The following is a 23,366-nucleotide window of genomic DNA, read 5'->3' on the forward strand; positions in this document are numbered from 1 at the left end:
GTCAGCCTAGCTTGGATACCTGAAAAGACTCTGGGACAAAATATTAAACAATCAATCTGTAAGCACCTAGAGGATAACAGGGTTGTAAGTAAAAGACAACATGGATTTTGTCAAGAATACAAAAAGCCAAACCAACCTAATTTCTTTTTCTAACAGTATTACTGCCCTGGTTGTTGGTAGGGGGTGGGAAGGGAAGGGAAGATGTAGACATGATATATCTGGATTTTAGAAAGGCTTCTAACAGTCCCACATGACATTCTCATAAGCAAACTAGGGAAACGTGGTCTAGAAGAAGCTCTATAAAGGTGGGTGCAAAACTGGTTGAAGGATCATACCCAAAAAGCAGTTATCAATGATTTGTTGACAGACTGGGATGGCATATCTAGTGGGTTACACAGAAGTCTGACCTGGGTCCCGTAGTATTCAGTAATTACTTGCATAACAGAGAGGAGAGTATGCTTATATATAATCTGTGGGTGACACCAAGCTGGAAGAGGTTGCTAGACCTTTGGAGGACAGAATTAGAATTCAACACAACCTTGAATTGAGAATTGGTCAGAAATCAACAAGGTGAATTTCAGTATAGACAAGTACTACACTTAGGAAGAAAAGAAAAATTCACAACTATAAAATGGGGAAATAACTGCGTAGGCAGTAGTACTTCTGAAAAGTATCTGGGGTTATAGTGAATCACAAACTGCATGAGTCAACAAGCTGCAAAAAAAAAAAAAAAAGGTGAGTATCATTCTGGAGTGTATTAACAAGTGTTGTAAGACACGGGAGGCAACTGTCCCACTTACTCAGCACTGAGTCCAGTTTTGGGCACCACACATTAGGAAAAATGTGGATAAATTGGAGACAGTCCAGAGGAGAGCAATGAAAATGATATAAGGTATATAGAACACCTGACTTCTGAAGAGGGGTTTTAAAAAATGGACATGTTTAGTCTTGAAAAAGTGGTGACCTGATAGTCTTCGAATATGTTAAAGGCAGTTATAAAGAGGACAATGATCAATTGTTTTCCATGTCCACAGAAGTATTGGGCTTGACCTACAGAAAGAGATTTAGGCTAGATACTAGGAAAAGCAAAGCAAAGTTACATGTTTCAGCCCTGTCTCTTGGAGTTCAGGCTTCAGATTAGGCTCAAGTATCACACTGAAATGTAAATACAATATTTATATTCCAATTAATTTTATTTTATCAATGTCGCAAAAATGAGAAAGTACGCAATTTTTTCAGTAATAGTGTGCTGGGACACTTCTGCATTTTTATGTCTGACTTTGGAAGCAAGCTGTTGGAGTACACATGACAAGTCAAGACTCCTGAAAGTGGTACAGTAGTCTGGAAAGGTTAAGAATCACTGTGTCAGACCAATGATCAATCTAACCCAGTGTCCTCTCTTCTGACAGTGGCCAATGCCAGTTGCTTCAGAAAGAATGAACAGAATAGGGCAATTATTGAGTGATCCATCATGACATCCACTCCCAACTTCTGGAAGTCAGAGGCTAGGGTAACCCAGAGGATAGGCTTGCATCTCTGACCATCTTGGGTAATAGCCATCCAGGAACTTATCTAATTCTTTTTTAAACTTACAAACATCCTTCACAACATCCCCTACACTGGATGACTGTGCACTGCATGAAGTAGCACTTCCTGAGGTTTGTTCTAAACCCGCTACTTATTAATTTCACTGGGTGAGCCCTGGTTCTTGTGTTATGTGAAGGAGTAAACATCACTTCCTTATAAACTTTCTCCGCACCATTCATGGTTTTATAGTCCTCTAACACAGGGGTGGCCAACCTGTGCCTGAGAAGAAGTCAGAATTTACCAATGTACATTGCCAAAAAGCCACAGTAATACATCAGCAGACCCACACATGAGCTCCCCCACTCTCAGCGTCTCCCACCCAACAGTGCCTCCCCCTCCCGATCAGCTGTTTTATGGCACGCAGGAGGCTCTGGGGTGCGAGGGAGGAGAAGCGAGGGCACTGCAGGCTCAGGGGAGGGGGCAGGAAGGGGTAGAGTGGAGGCAAAGCACATTGGAAAGCTGGCACCTATAGCTCCAGCTCCAGAGTCGGTGTCTATACAAGGAGCCACATATTAACTTCTGAAGAGCCGCATATGACTCTGGATCCACAGGCTGGCCACCCCTGCTCTGGCTATCCCCCCTTAGTCATCTGTTTTCCAAGATGAAAAGTCCCAATCTTTTTAACCTCTCCTCATATGGAAGCTGTTCCATCTCCCAAATCATTTTTGCTGCCCTTCTCTGTACCTTTTCCAGTTCGGATATATTTTTTTTGAACCAAGGTAACCAGAACTGCACAGAGTATTCAAAGGGTGAGTGTACCATGGATTTATATAGTGGCATTATGATTTTTCCATCTTATTATCTATCCCTTTCCTAATGGTTCATAAAAGCAGCAAAGAGTCCTGTGGCACCTTATAGACTAACAGACGTATTGGAGCATGAGCTTTCGTGGGTGAATAACCACTTCGTCGGATGCATCCAAAGCTCATGCTCCAATATGTCTGTAAGTCTATAAGGTGCCACAGGACTCTTTGCTGCTTTTACAGATCCAGACTAATGGTGCTGAAGTTAGGCTTATCAGCCTGTAATTGCCAGGATCACTTCTGGAATCTTTTTTAAAAACTGGTATCACATTAGCTATCCTCCAGTCACAAGCTTATGCTCAAATAAATTTGTTAGTCTCTAAGGTGCCACAAGAACTCCTGGGTTTTTTTCAGCATAGTTAGTAAGTTACAAACAATAAGTTTAAAAATAGTTATATATCACCAACATTTGATACGCAAGAACTCGTATGGGTTTGAACGTATGAGGTCAGCAGCCTGGGTTTTCTAGGTACCAAGGTCATGTAGCTGCAAAGATCAAAAAAAACTGGAGACACTCTGATGTATTTCTGAAAAAGAGGATTTTAAAATTTATATTGTGTCCAGGAGCACATACTAATGTTCCTAAGACTCGCTAAAATTAAAGAGAGCCTCAGAGTGTTCTGTATTTTCAGGGCTTGTTTATACTTGGAATTTTACCAAAATAGCTATTCTGGAATAGTTGTTTCAGTATAACCCCCCGTGTGGACACTTATTCCAAAGTAAGACTGCTCACACAGGGCTTGTACCAATGTAACTATTCCGGAGTAATTATTCCAGAATAGCTACTTCCACAAACTCGCAGGGCTTCAGATAGTAAGGGCCCATGAAAATTAGATGTCTGATATAACCTTAACCATGATGCCACTAACACTTTTCCATAATACATCTCTGCCCTGAAATTCTTATAATCAACATAGGTATCAAAGAAAAGGGGGGAAAAATCACTTCAGGAAACTGAGGGTGAAGGTTCCTGGGACTGCTTAGAGAGGTGCATTTTAAAGGAATGAGGTTGGACTTCTGGCAGATGTAGACAAGATGTTGCAGCTATAGAAGGTAAAAGTGATACAAGGCACAAAACTAGGAATGGGGAAAGGAGACAAAGGTTTGAAGAAGGCAAAAGGATGAGGAAGCAGAGAGTGAATAAAGAGAAGAGACAGAGAAGGTGGGGGTTAAAGGCAATGTAGAGCCTTCTATGAGGATTATGCTCCTTTTATGAATTCAGAGACAGGAAGCCAAGGAAGGATCACAGTAACATTAAGTCACAGGAAAGAAAGATGACTTTGGCAGCAGCATTTCAAACAGACTGGAAGGAGAAGAAACAAGAGAAAGAGAGGCCAGACAAGAGATTACAGTAATAAAGGCAAGAAGTGACCAGGATATGAACAAGCGTTTCAGCAGTCAATACAGGACAAATTTTGAAGAAAGAAGCAACAGGTGTTAGCAAAAAGACAATATGGGGCAGAGTAGAATAAAAGGTCATAGCAAGATTACAGGCTGAGACACAAGAAAGAGTAGTTATTAATGAAGACAGAAAAGAGAAATTAGGAGAAAAGATGAGAAGGTCTACTTACCAGTAACTAGTTTTGAGTAGATTGTCAGTACACATCCTCATTACTGGAATGCAGGATGCATAGGCCAGCACTGCCATCACAGAAGTTGAGATAGTGGCTGGACACCCAAGATGTCAGCATCAGCTAAGTATGCTAGAATGGATGGGGGTACGGAAGTGTCATGAGTAGATAGGGATGTAGGGATGATAATTAATTTATAAAAGTGACGATGAGGTCAGAAAGAGGAAAGTATACAGTAGAAGCAAAAACAGAGAACTGAAGGACAATGGCAGACAGAAAGAGGTGAGTATGAAAAACTGTTTAAAGGAAACTAAATGTTCAGCAACTCTAACTAATTGTATGACACCCCATCTATTCAATACATCATCCAAGTGCAAGATAAGAAAAAGAAAAATATCACAACAATCAAAAGGATTAAGTCATCAACCACATCAAAGGCAGCAAAAATGAATAAGAGAACACTTTATGACAAAGCCCCTTCCTCCTTATGCTCCACAATATCAGCATATCCAAGACCCCATGACCCAAAACATTCCCCCATCTGTTTCTACCAGGGCACAAAACGCACCCTCCCACACATACACTCCCCCCAAACACCATACACATGCTCCGCTCCACACATACACTTCATCATCAATCACCCTGTATCAGAAGCAAATACAACTCATGCTCTCCCCATGGGCCAGATCCACATACACACTCTCTCCACGCACACATTCTTCCTATCACCCAGCTCACTACACATACAGATGGTCAATACATTCGGCTTTACTTGAAAAATCTCTCACCAGAGCAACCTCACTGACGGTAACACGAGTGGAGCACTAATACAGCCAAGGTTCTCAGTGTCTCTGGCATTTAACATGATGTGGAGTAATCTTATTCAGAGCAGGTCTAACTTACAGTGCTAATGTGAGTGCACATGGGATCCCTGTTCACACAGGGATATTTCGTGGTATTCACCCATAAAAGCTCATGCTCCAATACGTCTGTTAGTCTATAAGGTGCCACAGGTCTCTTTGCTGCTTTTACAGAGCAAGATTAACACGGCTACCCCTCTGATACTGTCCACACTAGTACTCCCACCCACCGCGACCACGAGTCAGTGGAGTTGCTCTAGTCTTACCAATAGTGGGAAATTTAAAGAGAAAAAAAAAAACACGATGTAGACAAGCCCACAGCCTCCCCCCCTGGCCTGCATCCTGCACACACAATACCACTGCAACCAGCTCCACTTCTCCCCTCCACAGGCCCCAGCTCTGGTCTGATGTGCCCCCGCAGGCCCAGGGTCTCCCCCACACCCCCAGGGTCTGCCCCTCCCCCACACACACAGGCCCGGGGTCTCCCACCACCACCAGGGTTTCCCCCTCCAACAGGCCTAGGTCTGCCCCTCCCCCCACACATAGGCCCCAGGTCTCCCTCACAGGCCCAGGCCACAGCCTCGCTCTGGCGCCCAGCGTAGCCCGCCCTCCCACCGCCAGGAGGCAAGTCCGGCCTGGCCCCAGCCTACCCGCACACCTCGCCCGGCCTGGCCTCACCTGGCGGCGGCTCCGGCAGGGCCTGGGCAGCGGGAGGGTAACAGCTCCGCAGCGCGCACAACAAGCCGCTTGCTGCGCCGCCTGCACACGCCCCCCGCTCCGCCCTCCGACCCCCATTGGTTACTTTGCGCACGTGGCCGGCGCCCTATTGGAACAACGCTCAGTCCGTCAATCGGACCCCCGGGGCGGGCTCTCCCGGCGGGCGGGAGCGGTGGCCGGGAAGGGGGGAGGCTTGAGTGGGAGCGCCGGGCCTGGAGCGAGGAGAGCGGGGATGGGGGGAGCCAGCTGGGCTGCCTTCCCAATGGCCCGCGGGCCGCTTTTCGTGGCGCTTGCTGTGTCTCGGGAGGAAGGACCCATCCCCTGTCCAGACCAGAACTCGCCCCCTGTTTGGATGCTCCATTTAGCCCAAAGCTGCTTCCACCACTTGGGGAGCACATGGAGCAGCGAGCCTCGGCAGGGTCCAGCCCGCCTGGCTGGAGCGGGGCTGGGAGAGCAGAGAATTGTTCAGTGGGGTTTTTAGAGAGCGAGACACTCAGGTCACTGGTTTGATTCGGAGGGGGAGAAAACTCTTTATCTACTTAGACATGTCTGCTTGCAAAACCGATGTCAATACAGTCACAGAAGGCAAAGATACAATTGTCAGCCTAAACATTCATTTTCCTTTGGAATCTTCAGGTTAAAGAAATGAGGAAATGAAGGAATGAATGAAAGGAGTAAAGAAAAGTCAGGCTACAAATATAGGAGTAAAAGGCTCGCAAGGGCAGAAGGCTTCAAAGTGACAGTTTTGGCAGTGGATACTGATGTTCATCCTTTGCTCCCAAGCATTTTTGGCCAAAGCAAAATAATGGGCATCTTAAGCACTCTTTCATAGGTTCTGGCAAGTAGGAGTCTTTCTGCCTTTCAAGCACCTATTTGGCCTGGCTCCAATTCTACTTGCAGAGATGGAACAAAACTCTTAACACTCCCTGGCTACAAATCTTCAGAGTACTAGGGTGGTAAGGGTGAAAAGCAAGAAGCTAGAATCATTGAAAAGCTCTAGCTGCATTCATTGATATCAAAAGACACGACTGAGTGAAATTAGCTCTTTGTGTGTGGGGCCAATATCAAAACACAGGACACAAAGAGAAATAGATTGTTACAGTACAAGTCAATGTTTGTGTTAAGGTGAACATGAGAGCTGCTCTACCCCAAAATAGTAGGCCAGCTATTTTAGTGCAAAAAGCATTGTGTTGTGTAAAGGAGTGACAATGATTTGAAGCAATGCACTGTGTTAATGCTTTAAAGAAAGTGTGATACTGTTTTGAGGGAATGTCTTCATTTTGTGTTGTTAAGTTCCAATGCCATATGATGACACATCTGTGCAATGCCTTCATGTTGCATTAGGATATGGCATTTTTTTAAATATAATCCTGGTTTGTCACAATGCAATTACAGACTCCTAGTCTTTAAGGCCAGAAGGGACCATCATGATCAACTAGTCTGACATGCACATCACAGAACCTCACCTCCTGAAATAGGTAATTAACCTCTAGATGAGTTATTGAAGTCCTCAAATCTTGATTTAAAGACTTAAAATGACAGAGAACCCACCACTTACTCTAGTTCAAACCTGCAAGTGACCCATGCCCCATGCTGCAGAGGAAGGCAAAAAAAAACCTGAGTCTCTGACAATCTTACCCAGGGAAAAATTCCTTCATGACCCCAGATATGGCAATCAGTTAACTTAGACCTTGAACAAGCGACAAAAAAAACAGCCATCACTCCCTCCACCCCCCGTGATCGCTGGCACTTTTGCACTGCCACTGCTTCTTCAGTGGCAATTCAGCGGCAGGTCCTTCCCTCTGAGAGGGACTGGGGGACCTGCCGCCGAATTGCCAAGGAAGAGCCAGATGTGCCAGCCCTGCATTTGGCACAACTCAAACACGTTGAATGATGTTATGTTGCTATACAATGCAACATTAATACTTTTAAATGCAATTAAATAATGATGTGAGGACATTTGAAGAAACTTGGTGACAATTCAGCAAAATCTCCTCAACTTGTGATTCTGAACACAGTACAGCGATGTTATGATGTTATATTTACATATCACTATATCTTGAGATGTTTGTTACAGAAGGATGGTGTTCTGAGAAATAACAATGACAGTTCAGCTCCATGCCATGATGTCACACAATGTAGTGATTACGTTTGAAAAACAGTGAAGCTCTGCAGTATCATGAAAAATCATGGAGCAGTTCCCAAGGAATCAATTTTGAAGCACTTGGAAGAGAGGAAGGTGATCAGAAACAGTTGACCTGGGTTCACAAAGGGCAAGTCATGCCTGACCAACCTGATTGCCTTCTATGATGAGATAATTGGCTCTGTGAATATGGGTAAAGTGGTGGACGTGACACATCTTGACTTTATCAAAGCTTTTGATACAGTCTCGCACAGTATTCTTGCCAGCAAGTTAAAGAAGTATGGGCTGGATGAATGGACTATAAGGTGAACAGAAAGCTGGCTAGATCATCAGGCTCAATGGGTAGTGATCAACGGCTTGATGTCTAGTTGCCAGACGGTAGCAACTGGGGTGCCCCAGAGGGCAGTCCTGGGACCGTTTTTGTTCATCCTAATTAATGATGTGGATGATGGAATGGATTGCACACTTAGTAAGTTTGTGGATGACACTAAGCAGCGGGGAGAGCTAGATAGACTGGAGGGTAGGGATAGGGTCCAGAGTGACCTTGACAAATTAGAGGTTTGGGCCAAAAGGAATAAGATGAGGTTCAACAAGGACAAGTGCAGACTCCTGCACTTAGGACAGAAGAATCCCATGCACTGCTAAAGGCTGAGAAACGACTATCTAAGCATCAGCTCTGCAGAAAAGGACCTGGGGATTACAGTTGATGAGAAGCTGGATTTAGTCAACAGTGTGCCCTTCTTGCCAAGAAGGCTAACGGCATATTAGGCTGGATTAGTAGGAGCATTGCCCACAGATCGAGGGAAGTGATAATTCCTCTCTATTCGGCACTGGTGAGGCCATATCTGGAGTATTTTGTCCTGTTTTAGGCCCTCCACTACAGAAAGGTTGTGGAGAAATTGGAGAGAGTCCAGCAGAAGGCAGTGAAAATTATTAGGCGGCTGAGGCACATGACTTACAAGGAGAGGCTGAGGGAACTGGGCTTGTTTAGTCTACAGAAGAGAAGAATGAGGGGGGATTTGATAGCTGCTTTCAACTACCTGAAGGGGGGTTCCAAAGAGGATGGAGCTTGGGTGTTGTCAGTGGTGGCAGATGTTGGAACAAAGAGCAATTGTCTCAAGTTGCAGTGGGGGAGGTCTACATTGGATATTAGGGAAAACTATTTCACTAGGAGGGTGGTAGAGCACTCGAATGGGTTCCCTAGGGAGGTGGTGGAATCTGCATCCTGAGAAATTTTTGAGGCCCAGCTTGACAAAACCATGGCTGGGATGATTTACTTGGGGTTGGTCCTACTTTGAGCAGGGGGTTGGACTGACGAACTCCTGAGGTCTCTTCCAAACGTAATCTTCTATGATGGTGACATTTCAATGACATGCAGCAATAATGGCTTCAAACACAGTGCAGCAGCATTTGTACATGTCATAAAGACATTTCAGCATGGGTCTGTGATGTCACACATGTAGTGATGGTAGTTGACAGAGTGGCACCATAATGCCTCTATACTGATGGTATTTGACACGGTGCAAGGGTGTTTTCTGAGGTGTTGCAATGACATTTGTGCATGCATTGTGACATCACACCATGCAGTGATGGTGACCGACACCATGCAGTGTCATTCTGAAGGGTCATGGCACTGCAAGGAAACCATGTGCTGATGGGTGCGACACGGTGTGGTGGGGCTGTGAGAGGTCCCCCTAGAAATACCCTCCCATGGCCCATCAGCACCATCCTTAAAGGGCCATGGGGTGCCCTGCTCCGCCAGACCCCCATCTGGTAGCAGCCCACAGACCCCTGGTGCACAAACTACCAGCCGGGCTCCAACGGCCTCCCAGTCCCCGCTCCTCATTCCTCCCCTCCCCCCTAACGGTCGCTCTGTACGCGCGCCACCCAGAGGCGGCGAGAACCGCTCCGCTAAAGAACGATGGGATGGCACGTGACCACTCCCGGGAGAGGGGGGGCCGAAGGGAGCGCGTGGGGGCGCGCCGTGTGGCTGGTACGCGCGCGGCGGTCACGTGTTCCCGTGCTCCCCGCCCCTCCCCCCAGCCGGTCGCCTCCTGTACCGCCGCCGCGGCCCGCTGCTTTGTGAAGACGGCAAGATGGCGGCCAGTAACTATTACGGCTTCGCGCATGGTGCTGCCGCCGCCGGGCCCCAGTACAGGTACGGGGGAGCGCCCGCCCCGGGCGCCGCGCGGGCTGGGAGGCGCCGCCCCGCCTCTCCGCTCGGGGTCGCGCCAAGGCAGCGCCTCCGCTCGGGGACTGGGAACCGGCACGGGGAAGGCTTGGGGCGCTGCCCGGTCCCCCGGCCCCCTGCCTCCACTTAGGGCGGCTAAAATGGCGGCGTGGGGAGCCGGGGGGTCTGCCCCGTTCCTCCATCACCACCCTCCTCGTCCCCCCGACCCCATGGGGGTCTGCCCCCCATCTCCATCCTCATTTCCCTGCCCCCTTCCTCCATCGCCACCCTCCTCGTCCCCCCGACCCCATGGGGGTCTGCCCCCCATCTCCATCCTCATTTCCCTGCCCCCTTCCTCCATCGCCACCCTCCTCATCCCCCCGACCTCCCTTGGGGGTCTGCCCCCCATCTCCATCCTCATTTCCCTGCCCCCTTCCTCCATCGCCACCCTCCTCATCCCCCCGACCTCCCTTGGGGGTCTGCCCCCCATCTCCATCCTCATTTCCCTGCCCCCTTCCTCCATCGCCACCCTCCTCGTCCCCCCGACCTCCCTTGGGGGTCTGCCCCCCATCTCCATCCTCATTTCCCTGCCCCCTTCCTCCATCACCACCCTCCTCATCCCCTCGCCCTCCCTTGGGGGTCTGCCCCCCATCTCCATCCTCATTTCCCTGCCCCCTTCCTCCATCACCACCCTCCTCATCCCCCCGACCCCATGGGGGTCTGCCCCCCATCTCCATCCTCATTTCCCTGCCCCGTTCCTCCATCGCCACCCTCCTCGTCCCCCCGACCCCATGGGGGTCTGCCCCCCATCTCCATCCTCATTTCCCTGCCCCCTTCCTCCTCGTCCCCCCGACCCCATGGGGGTCTGCCCCCCATCTCCATCCTCATTTCCCTGCCCCCTTCCTCCATCGCCACCCTCCTTGTCCCCCCGACCCCATGGGGGTCTGCCCCCCATCTCCATCCTCATTTCCCTGCCCCCTTCCTCCATCACCACCCTCCTCATCCCCTCGCCCTCCCTTGGGGGTCTGCCCCCCATCTCCATCCTCATTTCCCTGCCCCCTTCCTCCATCACCACCCTCCTCATCCCCCCGACCCCATGGGGGTCTGCCCCCCATCTCCGTCCTCATTTCCCTGCCCCGTTCCTCCATCGCCACTCTCCTCGTCCCCTCGCCCTCCCTTGGGGGTCTGCCCCCCATCTCCATCCTCATTTCCCTGCCCCGTTCCTCCATCGCCACCCTCCTCGTCCCCTTGCCCTCCCTTGGGGGTCTGCCCCCCATCTCCATCCTCATTTCCCTGCCCCCTTCCTCCATCACCACCCTCCTCATCCCCTTGCCCTCCCATGGGGGTCTACCCCCCATCTCCATCGCCTCCATCCTCATCCCCCAGCCCCCCATCTCCATCGCCACCCTCCTCATCCCCCTGCCCCCCCCAGGGATCTGCCCCCTTCTCTATCATCTCCTCCCTTATCCCTCTGCCCCTCCTTCCTCCATCACTACCCTCTTCATCCCCCTGCCCTCCACCCTCCTGCTCTCCCTGCCCCCCTCCAGGGGTCTACCTCCTCCTCCATCACCAGCCTCCTCATCTTGCTGCTGCCTCCTCCTCCATTGCCACCCTCCTGCTCTCCCCCCCCGAGGATCTGTCCCCCTCCTCCATCGCCAGCCTCCTCATCCCGCTGCCTCCTCTTCTCCATCGCCAGCCTCCTCATCCCCCTGTCCCCCCATTTCTCCATAGCTACCTTCCTGCTCTCCCCGCCCCCCCAGGGGTCTGCACCCCCTCCTCCATCGCCACCCTCCTTATCCCTCTGCCCCCCATTCCTCCAATGCCACCCTCCTGCTCTCCCTGCCCCTCCCACAGTTCTGGCCCCCATTTCTCCATTGCCACTCTCCTTGTCCTACTGTTTCTCCATTGCCACCCTCCTGCTCTTCCTGCCCCGCCCATGGGGGTCTGCTCCCCTTCCTCCATCGCCACCCTCCTAATCCCTCACTCTGTACACACGGGTATCTGCCCCTCACATCATGCCTCATCCTCTGCCTTACACAGATGGAGGTCTGCCCCTGGATCTGCACTCACCTGTCTCCCCTTTTCTCTGTTGTCATCTTCTGACCCCACACACAGGGGTCTGCGCCTCCTTCCTTAGTTCTTACCTTGCTCCCTCATCCCCCGCCCCATCCTTGTTCCTTACGTCACTGGGAACTGTACCCCTATCCACTATAATTACCCCGGCTGATCCACTCCCATCTATCATCTATCTCAGTGCTTTCACACACTGGAGGCTCATTCCCTAGCTCCTCTCTTCAGACACACTGTGGTGGCTCCACGCTCTCAACCCTTCCTTTGCTTCCCTTTCCATGCCTTCGAAGGATCCCACCACTGCGCACCCACCCACCGGCTTTGCCCTTTCTTCAGATCCACCTGCCTTGCTCCCTTCCCATGTCCACCACCAGTGGGGCTCTCCCATAAGAACGGCCGTACCGGGTCAGACCAAAGGTCCATCTAGCCCAGTATCTGTCTACCGACAGTGGCCAATGCCAGGTGCCCCAACAGGGAGTGAACCTAACAGGCAATGATCAAGTGATCTCTCTCCTGCCATCCATCTCCATCCTCTGACAAACAGAGGCTAGGGACACCATTCCTTACCCATCCTGGCTAATAGCCATTAATGGACTTCACCACCATGAATTTATCCAGTTCTCTTTTAAACGCTGTTATAGTCCTGGCCTTCACAACCTCCTCAGGTAAGGAGTTCCACAAGTTGACTGTGCGCTGGGTGAAGAAGAACGTCCCTGTATTTGTTTTAAACCTGCTGCCTATTAATTTCATTTGGTGACCCCTAGTTCTTGTATTATGGGAATAAGTAAATAACTTTTCCTTATCCACTTTCTCCACATCACTCATGATTTTATATACCTCTATCATATCCCCCCTTAGTCTCCTCTTTTCCAAGCTGAAGAGTCCCATATGATCAGCCTTCTCCTCTCATTAATCCCTACCACAGTATTCATCCCTCTGTTCTCACATCCAGTAGGGCTTGTCTGCTGACCGTTGTCCACTCTTCATTCTTCACATGGGGGCTCTGACTACACAGGAGTCCCCCAATTCCTTGTTATCTTCGGAGGACTCTGCCTTTTCCAGGGATTTCCTTACTAATCCATCATACTCCAAGGTGTTCAGTCTGTTGCATCCCCAGGGCTTTGCTTGCTTCGCTCCTGTATAATCTTCCCCCAAGTGCTTAGTCCTTCCGCAGGATCCCTTTATGTTAACTGATGCTTCCAAGAATCCTTTCTGTTCTCCAACCAGTCCTTAGAATGCATCCTCTCCTCATTTTTAGGGGGTGCTCTGCCTTCAGGGATTCCTCTGTTCCTTCATGTCGCAGGGTGTACCTCCTCCAGAAATCTCCATTCTCCATGTTTTTGTCCTCACTTTGTTCTGTATACTGCCTTCCCAAAATGTCTCTGCTTCCCTGTCTGTCCTCCCCAGCACCCTTCTTCCTCCAGGGCTCCTTTCCTCTTTCTCCTCCCAGGAATGCTCTGCCTCACCCCGTATCCACCTCACTTCTTTGTGCTAATTCTCTCCAAGGATCCTCCCTGCTTTCCTCTTCCAGCTTGGGCACTCAGTCTTCTCAGAGGATCCCCTTTATTTACCCCTCACTCCCACCCTCATAGGTTTCTCTGCCTCCTCAAAGGCTCCCTCTGCCCACCCACTTTTTACATTATTTCCTGGCAGCCCCCCTGGCATGCTCCAAGATTCTGCCTGTCTAATTTCCCAACGTCTCTCCTTGGGTCTTGCTGCCTCCAGTAACCCTCTGTAGCTATTCTCCCCTGAGATGCTCTGTCCAATGATGTCCTTTCCCATTTCTCCCAAGCCCCATCCCATGCTCTTGTCCAACAATTCTTCTTTCCCTCATGTTCTCTGTATCCCATGGATCCCCTTCTATCATTTCATCCCCCTCCTGGATGACTCTCCAGAGATCTATTCTGACCATCTCCCTTTCCTCGAGGTGCTTTGTCTCATGGCTGGGGTGGGGTTGCGTTGCCTCAGGGTTTCTTGTCCATAGGGTATGTTTTTGCTGCAGAGTTAACTCAAGTTACTTTTAGCCTGTCTCAGTTGAGAATTGCCACACTACTGAATGACACTCAAGCTGCTTGTCCACACTGATGCTGTGCTCACTTGTATGTGGCACTAAGGCCTCGTGAGGCATATCCCATGTTTCTTTGCATGCAGTAAGCTGAGCTGCTCCAGGAATTCTTTCCCAGTGAAGTGTGGGAGAGTTTGTCAGTTCTGTTTTTTGCACACATGGGGAACTGTGAGAAGACATTGGAGTACTAGTGGCACCCAAGTGGAGCTAGCCTGCATTCATAGTGTAGAATGGTTGTGTTAGCACAACTTGTCATCTTCCAACTCTGCCAGCCAACTCTAAAGCAGTACCCCATGAAGGTAAGGGGTTTGTGTGTGGATGATCTCAAGTTTAAGGGCAACACTTACAGTAACTTTGCAGTGAAGACAAACCTTAGTGATCTCTGCTTTTTCCAGGGATTTCCTTGTTTTCTCTTTCCAGAATTCCCCCTCCCAGTTGCTGTGCAACTACTGTTGTTTGTTTGTCCTTGCATTTTGAGAACATTTTAGGCTCTCTCTCTCTCTGCGCCAAAACAGCTCCCAACTGGAGCTGTAGAGAGGAAGCAAACCATACAGCTGGAAACGCCTCTCCATCCGAATATTTCCAAGGAGGTTTCCACTTGTCCCTTTCCCAGTCCAGCTCACCGTCAATAAATGTCTGGCTAAATATTGGTTTCTAATGCATTTTTGACAGGTGTTCATGTAGTTATTGCACTTACTGTGAGACTGAAGTGTAGTTTTTCACCAGTGCAATTAAAATCCTGTACATTTCTCTTAACTTTTTTCCAGCAGAGTTGGTGGCCACTTTCTTGGTCCTGGAATTTTAAGATATGTTCCAGAGTTGGTATAGAAGTGGGGATGGGTGGTTGTTAAACATGCAGGATTGTGAGAAACACATCAGCTTGACAGTTGCAGTACTTTGGATGCCTTCCTGAAGAGTAATATTTTGCTACTACTGCTAGCAGCACATTTTCAGTACTTGAAAATGCACGTGCCACTGGTGTTTGTAGCAGAGTGTTTGACTTTTTCATTTGTATTTGCATTCTCAATACCATTCTTGGGATGTTGCTTGCCAGTTCTAGCTTGGCTATACAAAGAGGCCTAGTTACATGCTGTTAACCTGGCATAGTCTGCTCTTTCTATAGAAACACATTTAAGGACTGCACCTATGTTTTCAGCCTGATGGGGAAAATACTGTGAATTAGCCAATTTGTCAGTGAGAAAATTCAAACTGTTTCTTGTCACTTCTCCACTGATAGAAACTAAATTATTTAAAACTTTTGAAGATACTATAATGAGCAGTAAAAAACATGAAAAGCAAACATTTGTCTGAATTAATTCACTTGTAAAAACTTGAATGTGGCTGCTTTCTCAGTATTCTGGTTTGGTTGATAAAATGTGCTACAGCTGCATGTGTGACACCAGCTTTAGTATGCAGGTCTGAACAACTTATTAGCTGCTTTAAGAGCAGTTTGAGATAGCAGCTTGTCAGTCTCGGAAGGATTGAATATTACTAAATTCTTGTGTATCACAATAACACAACCTCAATAAGTAGAATCATATAGGAAATGGATGTTATGTGACATTTAAATAATTCAGATGTTTCCATATTATATATTTCTGCTTGGTTGCTTAGTTTACATAGGTACTGGACTTCCAAGTACACCTCTACCCCGACATAACATGACGTGATATAACACAAATTTGGATATAACATGATAAATCAGTGCTCTGGGAGCGGGCTTGGCTGCGCACTCTGGTGAATCAAAGCAAGTTCGATATAACAGTTTCACCTGGAGGAGGGATAGCTCAGTGGTTTGAGCATTGGCTTGCTGAACCCAGGATTGTGAGTTCAATCCTTGAGGGGGCCGTTTAGGGATCTGGGGCAAAAATCTGTCCAGGGATTGGTCCTGCTTGGAGCAGGGGGTTGGACTAGATGACCTCCAAGAGGTCCCTTCCTTCCCTGGTATTCTATAACACTGTAAGATTTTTTGGCTCACGAGGACAGTGTTATATCGGGGTATATTAAAATGTCTGCACTCTAATACTTTGAAATAACGGGGTTTCACACTTGCAACAAACTGTGGCTCTTAACTTTCTAAAGTGAGGATACTGTAAAGATCCAAGGCTTTAGAGGTAAAGATATGACCTGTAACTATTTCTGCTAGTGTAAGTCTGTAGAAGTTCAAAGACCTGTTGAATCCAGTTTCGGAGTGAAGTGAAATGTAGGGTATGAGAAACTTTTCAGGATGCTTGGCCATCCAGTCTTATTAGGGCCTTAAAAACTGAAATGGCTATATATCTACCAACAGGCAGCCAGTGTGTACTGAGCCAACAGGTAGACTTGCTCCACTCTTATCACAACCAGTTGTTCTGTTGCAGTCCATAAATGACAGATCAGCTTCTTAGCCCTATAAATGTAGCACATTACACCAATTCTATCGTGAAGTTAAAAGGACTGTCCCACAGTTACCAGGTCAGAATGCAAGCAGAAGAGTTGCATTCTAGCAATGTTACTGAGATGGGAAATCCCACCCCCCCTCCCCCGGCCTAAGTGTGCCTGACATCTGATCTTCTGCTGTTAGTCTGTGTCAAGGCTTTAATCTAGATCCACCATCCTACTGAAGCACCTCCCTGTGTGAAAGTGGGAGGCATAGGGAAATACTTCTCTGTACACATCATCTGTTTGAATCAATCTGCATAATTTAAGTCTTGCAAGGGTTCCGTCTTGGCCAGTTTATTGTCATTCAGTCCCAAACATGTCAGATACCACCATAGTCAAGAGATAAGAGAGAGATTTAGTGGGGTATCATCAGCATAGTAATGATAACCCAAGCCCTATCTTTCAAAAATCTCTCCCAAAGGCAATATATAGACATTGAAAAGCATCGGAGTCAAAACCGACCCATGGGGAACTTCACATGCAATCCCAGTACAGGCAGACGGAAGATCACCCATCGCCACCGACTGGGAGCACTCTGTCAGGTATGACTAAAACCAGTTCAAAACGGTCCTGGTCATACCTAGCCTGGCCTTCAGGTGATGCAGTAACATAGTGTTCCACAGTAGCAAATGCTGCAGATCCCATATCATCAGTAATGAAAGGCCTCTCCTGGTGAGATCACTTACAATCTATGTTGACCAGGGCTAGCTTGGTGTGTATTTTAGGAAAAGTTATCTCTTTTTACCTAATTGCTGTGTCTGCTGCACCAAACAATAATACTACAGAAGATGGTATTTCAACTGTGATTTAAAACGTTTTAATTAAAAACTTCAAACAGGTGTGTTATCTTATCTGACTATAAGATCCTAGGGCACAATCCATTATAATTTGACTTGGATGCGGAACACGGTTTCTAGAAAAAAGTGTTCCTTATTTGGAGTTTTTAGGATATCTCAAATTACATTAGTACTCTAGTAAATGGTCACCAGGTGTCTTTCGCCTACTTTTTACAGGATATTTTAAAGGGAATTGACTGAGCAATCTTGAATAATGAAGGCACAAATAGTTTATTATAAGAGAATATTGTAGGGTGACTGTTACAATCAGATATCAGAGTAGTTGAGTAATTTGTCCTTGATAAAAGTTACTGAATATACTAGATAAATTCTTTTTAAAGAGCTGGTAAACATTTTAAAGAATTAAAAATATTACATGTAACTCAGAATCTACATCTTGACTTTGTTATAGTGCCAAGAAGTTTGTTCCAAAATGAAATGTCAAATATAAAAGAATTTTAAACCTTGTTGCAGTAACATGAGGGTGGAGAAATCATGAGGTTTTTGAGACTTTACTTTTGATGATGATGCTTCTGAGTTAAGTGTATTGATTTTTCTTCTCTTTTTCTTTAATCTAAGAAGCCTGTTTTGAAGTCTCTTCACAAACAGTGGCTCTTGGTATTTGTTCTCTAGATTCTTGCTTCTCTTTGAACTCTAGATCATTCATGGATTAGTGCATTTTGGGGCTAATTCTTGTCATCAAAGTATAGAAACAAAATTAAGATTGAGTATTAGAATGTCTCCAAATTAACATATTTGATTTGTTTTTATTTTTTGTTGGTTTCTGATGGTCCAAATATCTCATCATAGGATAAAGTTAGGATAGTGCAGAGTCGCATCTGAACCTGAAAAAGTTGATTTGAAGCCATAGATTATTCAGTGACTCTCTAATGTTGATGTTTTAAAAACAGATTACTTATCCATTGGTTTTGATGTTAAAAACGTGGCTTCAAACCTGCATGCATAAGTATCACAGGTGCATCTAAGAGGATTGTCACAACAGTTTTTATCTTTTGCCCTAAATTCTTGAGTGGGATTAAAAAGATGCATGATTTTGCAATAGAAAATGTGTTTTTTGAAAAAATCATTTGCTTGTGGTAAGTGAATCCTTATTTATATTTTTTTAAAATGAAAGCTTAAATTCTGCAAAAATGTATCCTGTTAAGATACCCTCAAGTTTCAGACACTGTCCTGGTGTTAATGGAGGAATAGATTTTTTTCAATGGGTGTTCATAGCTGCAGCAGAGTGAAATTAACGAGATTCTTGTCAGTTTCATAGGTGTTGATTCAAAAACCTTTCAGTAGCAGTGAAACTGTGATGATCATCCTGCTGATTGGAAAGATATTAGTAGCAGACACTTGAGCTACCCACAGGAGAAAAGGGCTCACAAAATGGGAGTCTTGTGTAAGAAATGGAGTAATGGAAACCCATGGTATATTGTTAACTCTTAGCAGCAGCGAGTAGAGGAGAGAGAACTCCATCTTCCTTCCATCAGAAACAGGATTTAGATCGAGAATTTGGAATGCCTTAAAACTTTCTCCAACTGGTCTGTGAGCTTTATGAAGGCTTCGCCACCACCATCTGCTCCGTGGAAGAAGAGATGCCTGAAATTCCTGTCCATAGCAGTGTGAAGCAAGGCTGTCCCCTCAGCCCCATCGTTTTCAACCTAGCCATGGAGCTGCTCATTTGAGCCATCTCCAGCAGTTTAGGCTGTTTTGATGTGTACAGCAATAGACTGAATATCCTGGTCTCTGCAGACGATCTGGTCCAGATCACAGACAACCCTGACAGTCTCCAACAAATGCTTAATGTCATCAGCCAGGCTGCCAACTGGATGGGACTCAGCTTCAATGCTGGGAAGTGCGCATCCTGGCATATCGATGACAGTAGAAGGGACTCAGTCCAGGCGACACCATTTCAGATCCACGGTGATCCCATGTTGTTCCTCGAGAACAGGCAAGCTTACCAACAACCTAGCACACCTTTGGGTTTCTGTGTCCAGCAGACACCTGAGGACGCCATCAAGGAGATCCTATGAGATGTGGCCAGGATCGACTTCTCCCTACTGACACTATGGCAGAAGATCAACGTCTTAAACACCTTCCTGACCTCCAGTATCTCATTTTTCCTGAGGTGATCTTCCGTGGCAAAGGTACTCCATCAAGCAGCAATGCGAGAGATCCAGCCATGAACTGGTGTATATCTTGCACAGACAGGGTGATGCCAGTATCCCTCGAATGGGTGATCCGAGCAACATTGCGGTGATCATTCATGCCTTCTGACATGCCCGGATGCCGTGGTGACGAACATCGCGGGAAGTGCTATGCAGGATGTCATCAAGAAGCGAATCACCAGGACCCTCTCCAACCAAGATGTTGCCGCCTACCTGAACGGCTCCCTGGAAGGTAAATTTGGAAGGAGGGAGAGACTTTGGCATGCTCTGGACTTGTGCCCACCATTCTATGCAAAGAGTGGAGAAGTGTATCAGCTGCCAGTGGACGTGGTGCGAAGAATGCCAGGAGCTGGGAATCCTGGTGCCACAGGTGAAGAATGCAGAGCACACAATTAATTATAAAATCGTAGATGAGGGTTGGAAGAGACCTCAGGAGGTCATCAGTCCAATCCCCTGCTCAAAGAAGGACCAACACCAGCTAAACCATCCTAGCCAGGGCTTTGTCAAGCCAGGCCTTAAAAACCTCTCAGGATGCAGATTCCACCACTTCCCTAGGGAACCCATTCCAGTGCTTCACCACCTTCCTAGTGAAAAAGTTTTTCCTAATATCCAACCTAGACCTCCCCCATTGCAACTTGAGACCATTGCTCCTTGTTCTGTCATTTGCCACTACTGAGAACAGCCTAGCTCCATCCTCTTTGGAACCCCATTCAGATAATTGAAGGCTGCTATCAAATCCCCCCTCGCTCTTCTCTTCTGCAGACTAAATAAACCCAGTTCCCTCAGTCTCTTGTCATAAGTCATGTGTCCCGGCCCCCTAGTCATTTTCATTGCTCTCCACTGAACTTTCTTCAATTTTTCCCCATCCTTTCTGTAGTGGTGGCCCAAAACTGGAAACAATTCTCCAGATGTGGCCTCACCAGTGCTGAATAGAGGGGAATAATCACTTCCCTCAATCTGCTGGCAATGCTCCTACTAATGCAACCCAGTATGCCGTTAGCCTTCTTGCCAACAAGGACACACTGCTGACTCCTATCCAGCTTCTCATTCACTGTAATCCCTAGGTTCTTTTCTGCAGAACTGCTGCTTAGCCAATCGGTCCCCAGCCTGTAGCGGTACATGGGATTCTTCCATCTTAAGTGCAGGACTCTGCACTGGTCCTTGTTGAACCCTCATCAGATTTTTTTTTGGCCCAATCTGCCTAGGTCACTCTGGACCCTGTCCCTACCCTCCAGCATATCTACCTCTCCTGCCAGCTTAGTGTTTTCCGCGGACTCAATGAGGGTGCAATCCATCCCATCATCCAGATAATGAATTAGGATATTAAATAAAAACGGTCCCAGGACCATCCCCTGGGGCACTCCTCTTGCTACCGGCTGGCAACTAGACATCGAGCCGTTGATCACTACCCATTGAGCCCGACGATTTAGCCAGCTTTCTATTCACCTTATAGTCCATTCATCCAATCCATATGTCTTTAACTTGCTGGCAAGAATACTGTGGGAGACCGTATCAAAAGCTTTGCTAAAGTCAAGATATATCACATCCACCACTTTCCCTGTATCTACAGAGCCAGTTATCGCATCATAGAAGGCAGTCAGGTTGGTCAGGCATGACTTGCCCTTGGTGAATCCATGTTGACTGTTTCTGATTAGCTTCCACTCCTCCAAGTGCATGAAAATGGATTCCCTGAGGGCCTGCTACATGATTTTTCCAGGGACTGAGGGGAGGTTGACTGATTTGTAGTTCCCTGGATTCCCCTTCCCTTTTTTAAAGATGGTCACTATATTTGCCTTTTTCCAATCGTCCAGGACCTCCCCAAGTCGCCACGAGTTTTCAAAGATAATGGCCAGTGGCTCTGCAGTCACATCAGCCAACTCCCTCAGCACCCTCGGATGCACTGCATCCAGCCCCATGGACTTGTGCATGTCCAGCTTTTCTAAATAATCCTTAACCCATTCCACCATTGAGGGCTGCTCATCACCTCCCCATATTGTGCTGCCCAGTGCAGCAGTCTGGGAGCTGACCTTGTCTGTGAAGACTGAGGCAAAAAAGCATTGAGTACTTAAGCTTTGTCCAGATCATCTGTCACTAGGTTACCTCCTCCATTCATTAAGGGTCCCACTCTTTCCCTGACTTTCTTCTTGTTCCTAACATACCTGTAGAAACCCTTCTTGTTACCCTTCACATCCCTTGCTAGCTGCAATTCCAGTTGTGCTTTGGCCTTCCTGATTATATATTACATGCTTGAGCAATATTTTTATACTCCTGCCTAGTCATCTGTCCAAGTTTCCACTTCTTGTAAGCTTCCTTTTTGTGTTTAAGCTCACCGAAGATTTCGCTGTTAAGCCAAGCTGATCGCCTGCCATATTTGCTGTTTTTCCAGAACATCAATATGGGTTGTTCCTGTGCCTTCAATAAGGCTTCTTTAAAATACAACTAGCTGTCCTCGACTCCTTTCCGCCTCCCCTCCCCATATTAGCCTCCCAGGGGATCCTGCCCATAAGTTCCCTGAGGGAGTCAAAGTCTGCTTTTCTGAAGTCCAGGGCCCGTGTTCTGCTTCTCTCCCTTCTTCCTTTTGTCAGGATCCTGAACTCGACCATCTCATGGTCACTGCTGCCCAAGTTGCCACCCACTTCTACTTCCCCTACCAATTCTTCCCTGATTGTGAGCAGCAGGTCAAGAGGAGCACGGCCCCTAGTTGGTTCCTCCAGCACTTGTACCAGGAAGTTGTCCCCAACACTCTCCAAAAACTTCCTGGATTGTCTGTGCACTGCCTGTATTGTGCTCCCAGCAGATGTCAGGGTGATTGAAGTCCCCCATGAGAACCAGGGCCTATGATCTGTAAGTTGTCTGAAGAACCCCTTGTCTACCTCATCCTCCTGATCTGTTGGTCTATAGTAGAAGCCCACCATGACATCACCATTGTTGCTCTTGCCTCTAAACTTAACCCAAAGACTGGAGCTCGGAGCAATCATACTGCTCTCTTATATATAGTGCAACTCCTCCACCTTTTCTCCCCCACCTGTCTTTCCTGAACAGTTTATATCCATCCATGAGAGTGCTCCAATCATGTGAGTTGCTCCAACAAATCTGTTAATCCAGTCACATGATTGTTCCTTGACTGTGCCAGGACTTCCAATTCTTCCTGCTGGTTTCCCAGGCTTCTTGCGTTCATCACTCTGAGAGCTAGAACCATGCTGGAGAGGACCCTGAAGGATGCCATCTGCTGCCAACATTTGAAAAACCTGAAACAGAAGCCACACCAGGGCAGGGCATTTGAGGTGACGTGCAAGTGGGACGCCAGCAACCACTTCCTGCCTGGGAGCAGCTTCACCCAGTGTGCTGGAGGTTCATCCATAGGACCTGGCTCAACAGCGTTCCGCTGAATGGAGCCATCTGCTGTGGAAATCAGGACAAGAGATGTAGGAAGTGTGGCTATGCCAATGAGACTCTACCCCACATCCTAGGTAGCTGCAAGCCCCATTTCAGAGCCTGGCAACTGCGATTTAACGCCATCTAAGATCGCCTAGTCAGAGCCATGATGGTGGATGTCACAGTGCCCTTCGTGAACAGGACCCCGGACTTCTGCGGCTCCCGAACTTGAAAGGTGGAGAAATAAGCCCCTCTGGCTGAAACCTTGAGAGCTAAGGCTTACCAGGTTCAGACACACACTGATCGTTGGAGCCTTGGGCACATGTGACCCCAGTAACGAGCGGGTGTTGCAGGAATGCGGAATTGGTCGATGCTACGCTTAGTTGATGCAGCAGCTCATGGTTTTGGATGCCATTGGGTGATCGAGAGATATCTACCCAGAACACATCACCGGACATAGGCAGTACCAGGAGAGATGAGCTGGAGTGATGATGAGAAGCAAAATCGGAAAGTAACTGAAAGAATCCATCAGAGAAGCATATCTACTAAGGCTCAATCCATCCTAAATGCTTAA

The 23,366-nt window shown here is 47.5% G+C and overlaps 2 protein-coding genes across 8 annotated transcripts in view; one reads left to right on the forward strand and one right to left on the reverse strand.

Annotated features, from left to right (window-relative positions):
* The window catches only part of ELAVL1 (ELAV like RNA binding protein 1), a 79,558-nt gene extending 73,974 nt beyond the window's left edge, over positions 1–5,584 (reverse strand). Inside the window, exons 1-2 of one of the 3 annotated variants that reach the window (XM_050933808.1) lie at positions 5,500–5,583; positions 3,962–4,093 (exon numbers count right to left, since the gene is read on the reverse strand). The gene's annotated coding sequence lies outside the window, so the exon portion shown is untranslated. Of the gene's footprint in view, positions 1–3,961; positions 4,094–5,499 lie in introns of all 3 variants that reach the window. The other 2 variants (XM_050933807.1, XM_050933806.1) reach the window with 2 other exon arrangements.
* A 4,120-nt stretch (positions 5,585–9,704) lies between these two features.
* ZFR2 (zinc finger RNA binding protein 2) overlaps positions 9,705–23,366 on the forward strand; it is an 82,702-nt gene continuing 69,040 nt past the window's right edge. For 4 of the 5 annotated variants that reach the window (XM_050933704.1, XM_050933706.1, XM_050933707.1 and 1 more), the window contains exons 1-3: positions 9,755–9,839; positions 16,829–16,949; positions 18,699–19,649. In XM_050933704.1, the coding sequence (XP_050789661.1) occupies positions 19,516–19,649 (134 nt within the window). In that variant the 5' untranslated portion in view covers positions 9,755–9,839; positions 16,829–16,949; positions 18,699–19,515. Of the gene's footprint in view, positions 9,840–16,828; positions 16,950–18,698; positions 19,650–23,366 lie in introns of all 5 variants that reach the window. The other variant, XM_050933705.1, reaches the window with a different exon arrangement.

This window comes from Gopherus flavomarginatus, chromosome 24 (assembly GCF_025201925.1).
Source record: "Gopherus flavomarginatus isolate rGopFla2 chromosome 24, rGopFla2.mat.asm, whole genome shotgun sequence".
NCBI lineage: Eukaryota > Metazoa > Chordata > Testudines > Testudinidae > Gopherus > Gopherus flavomarginatus.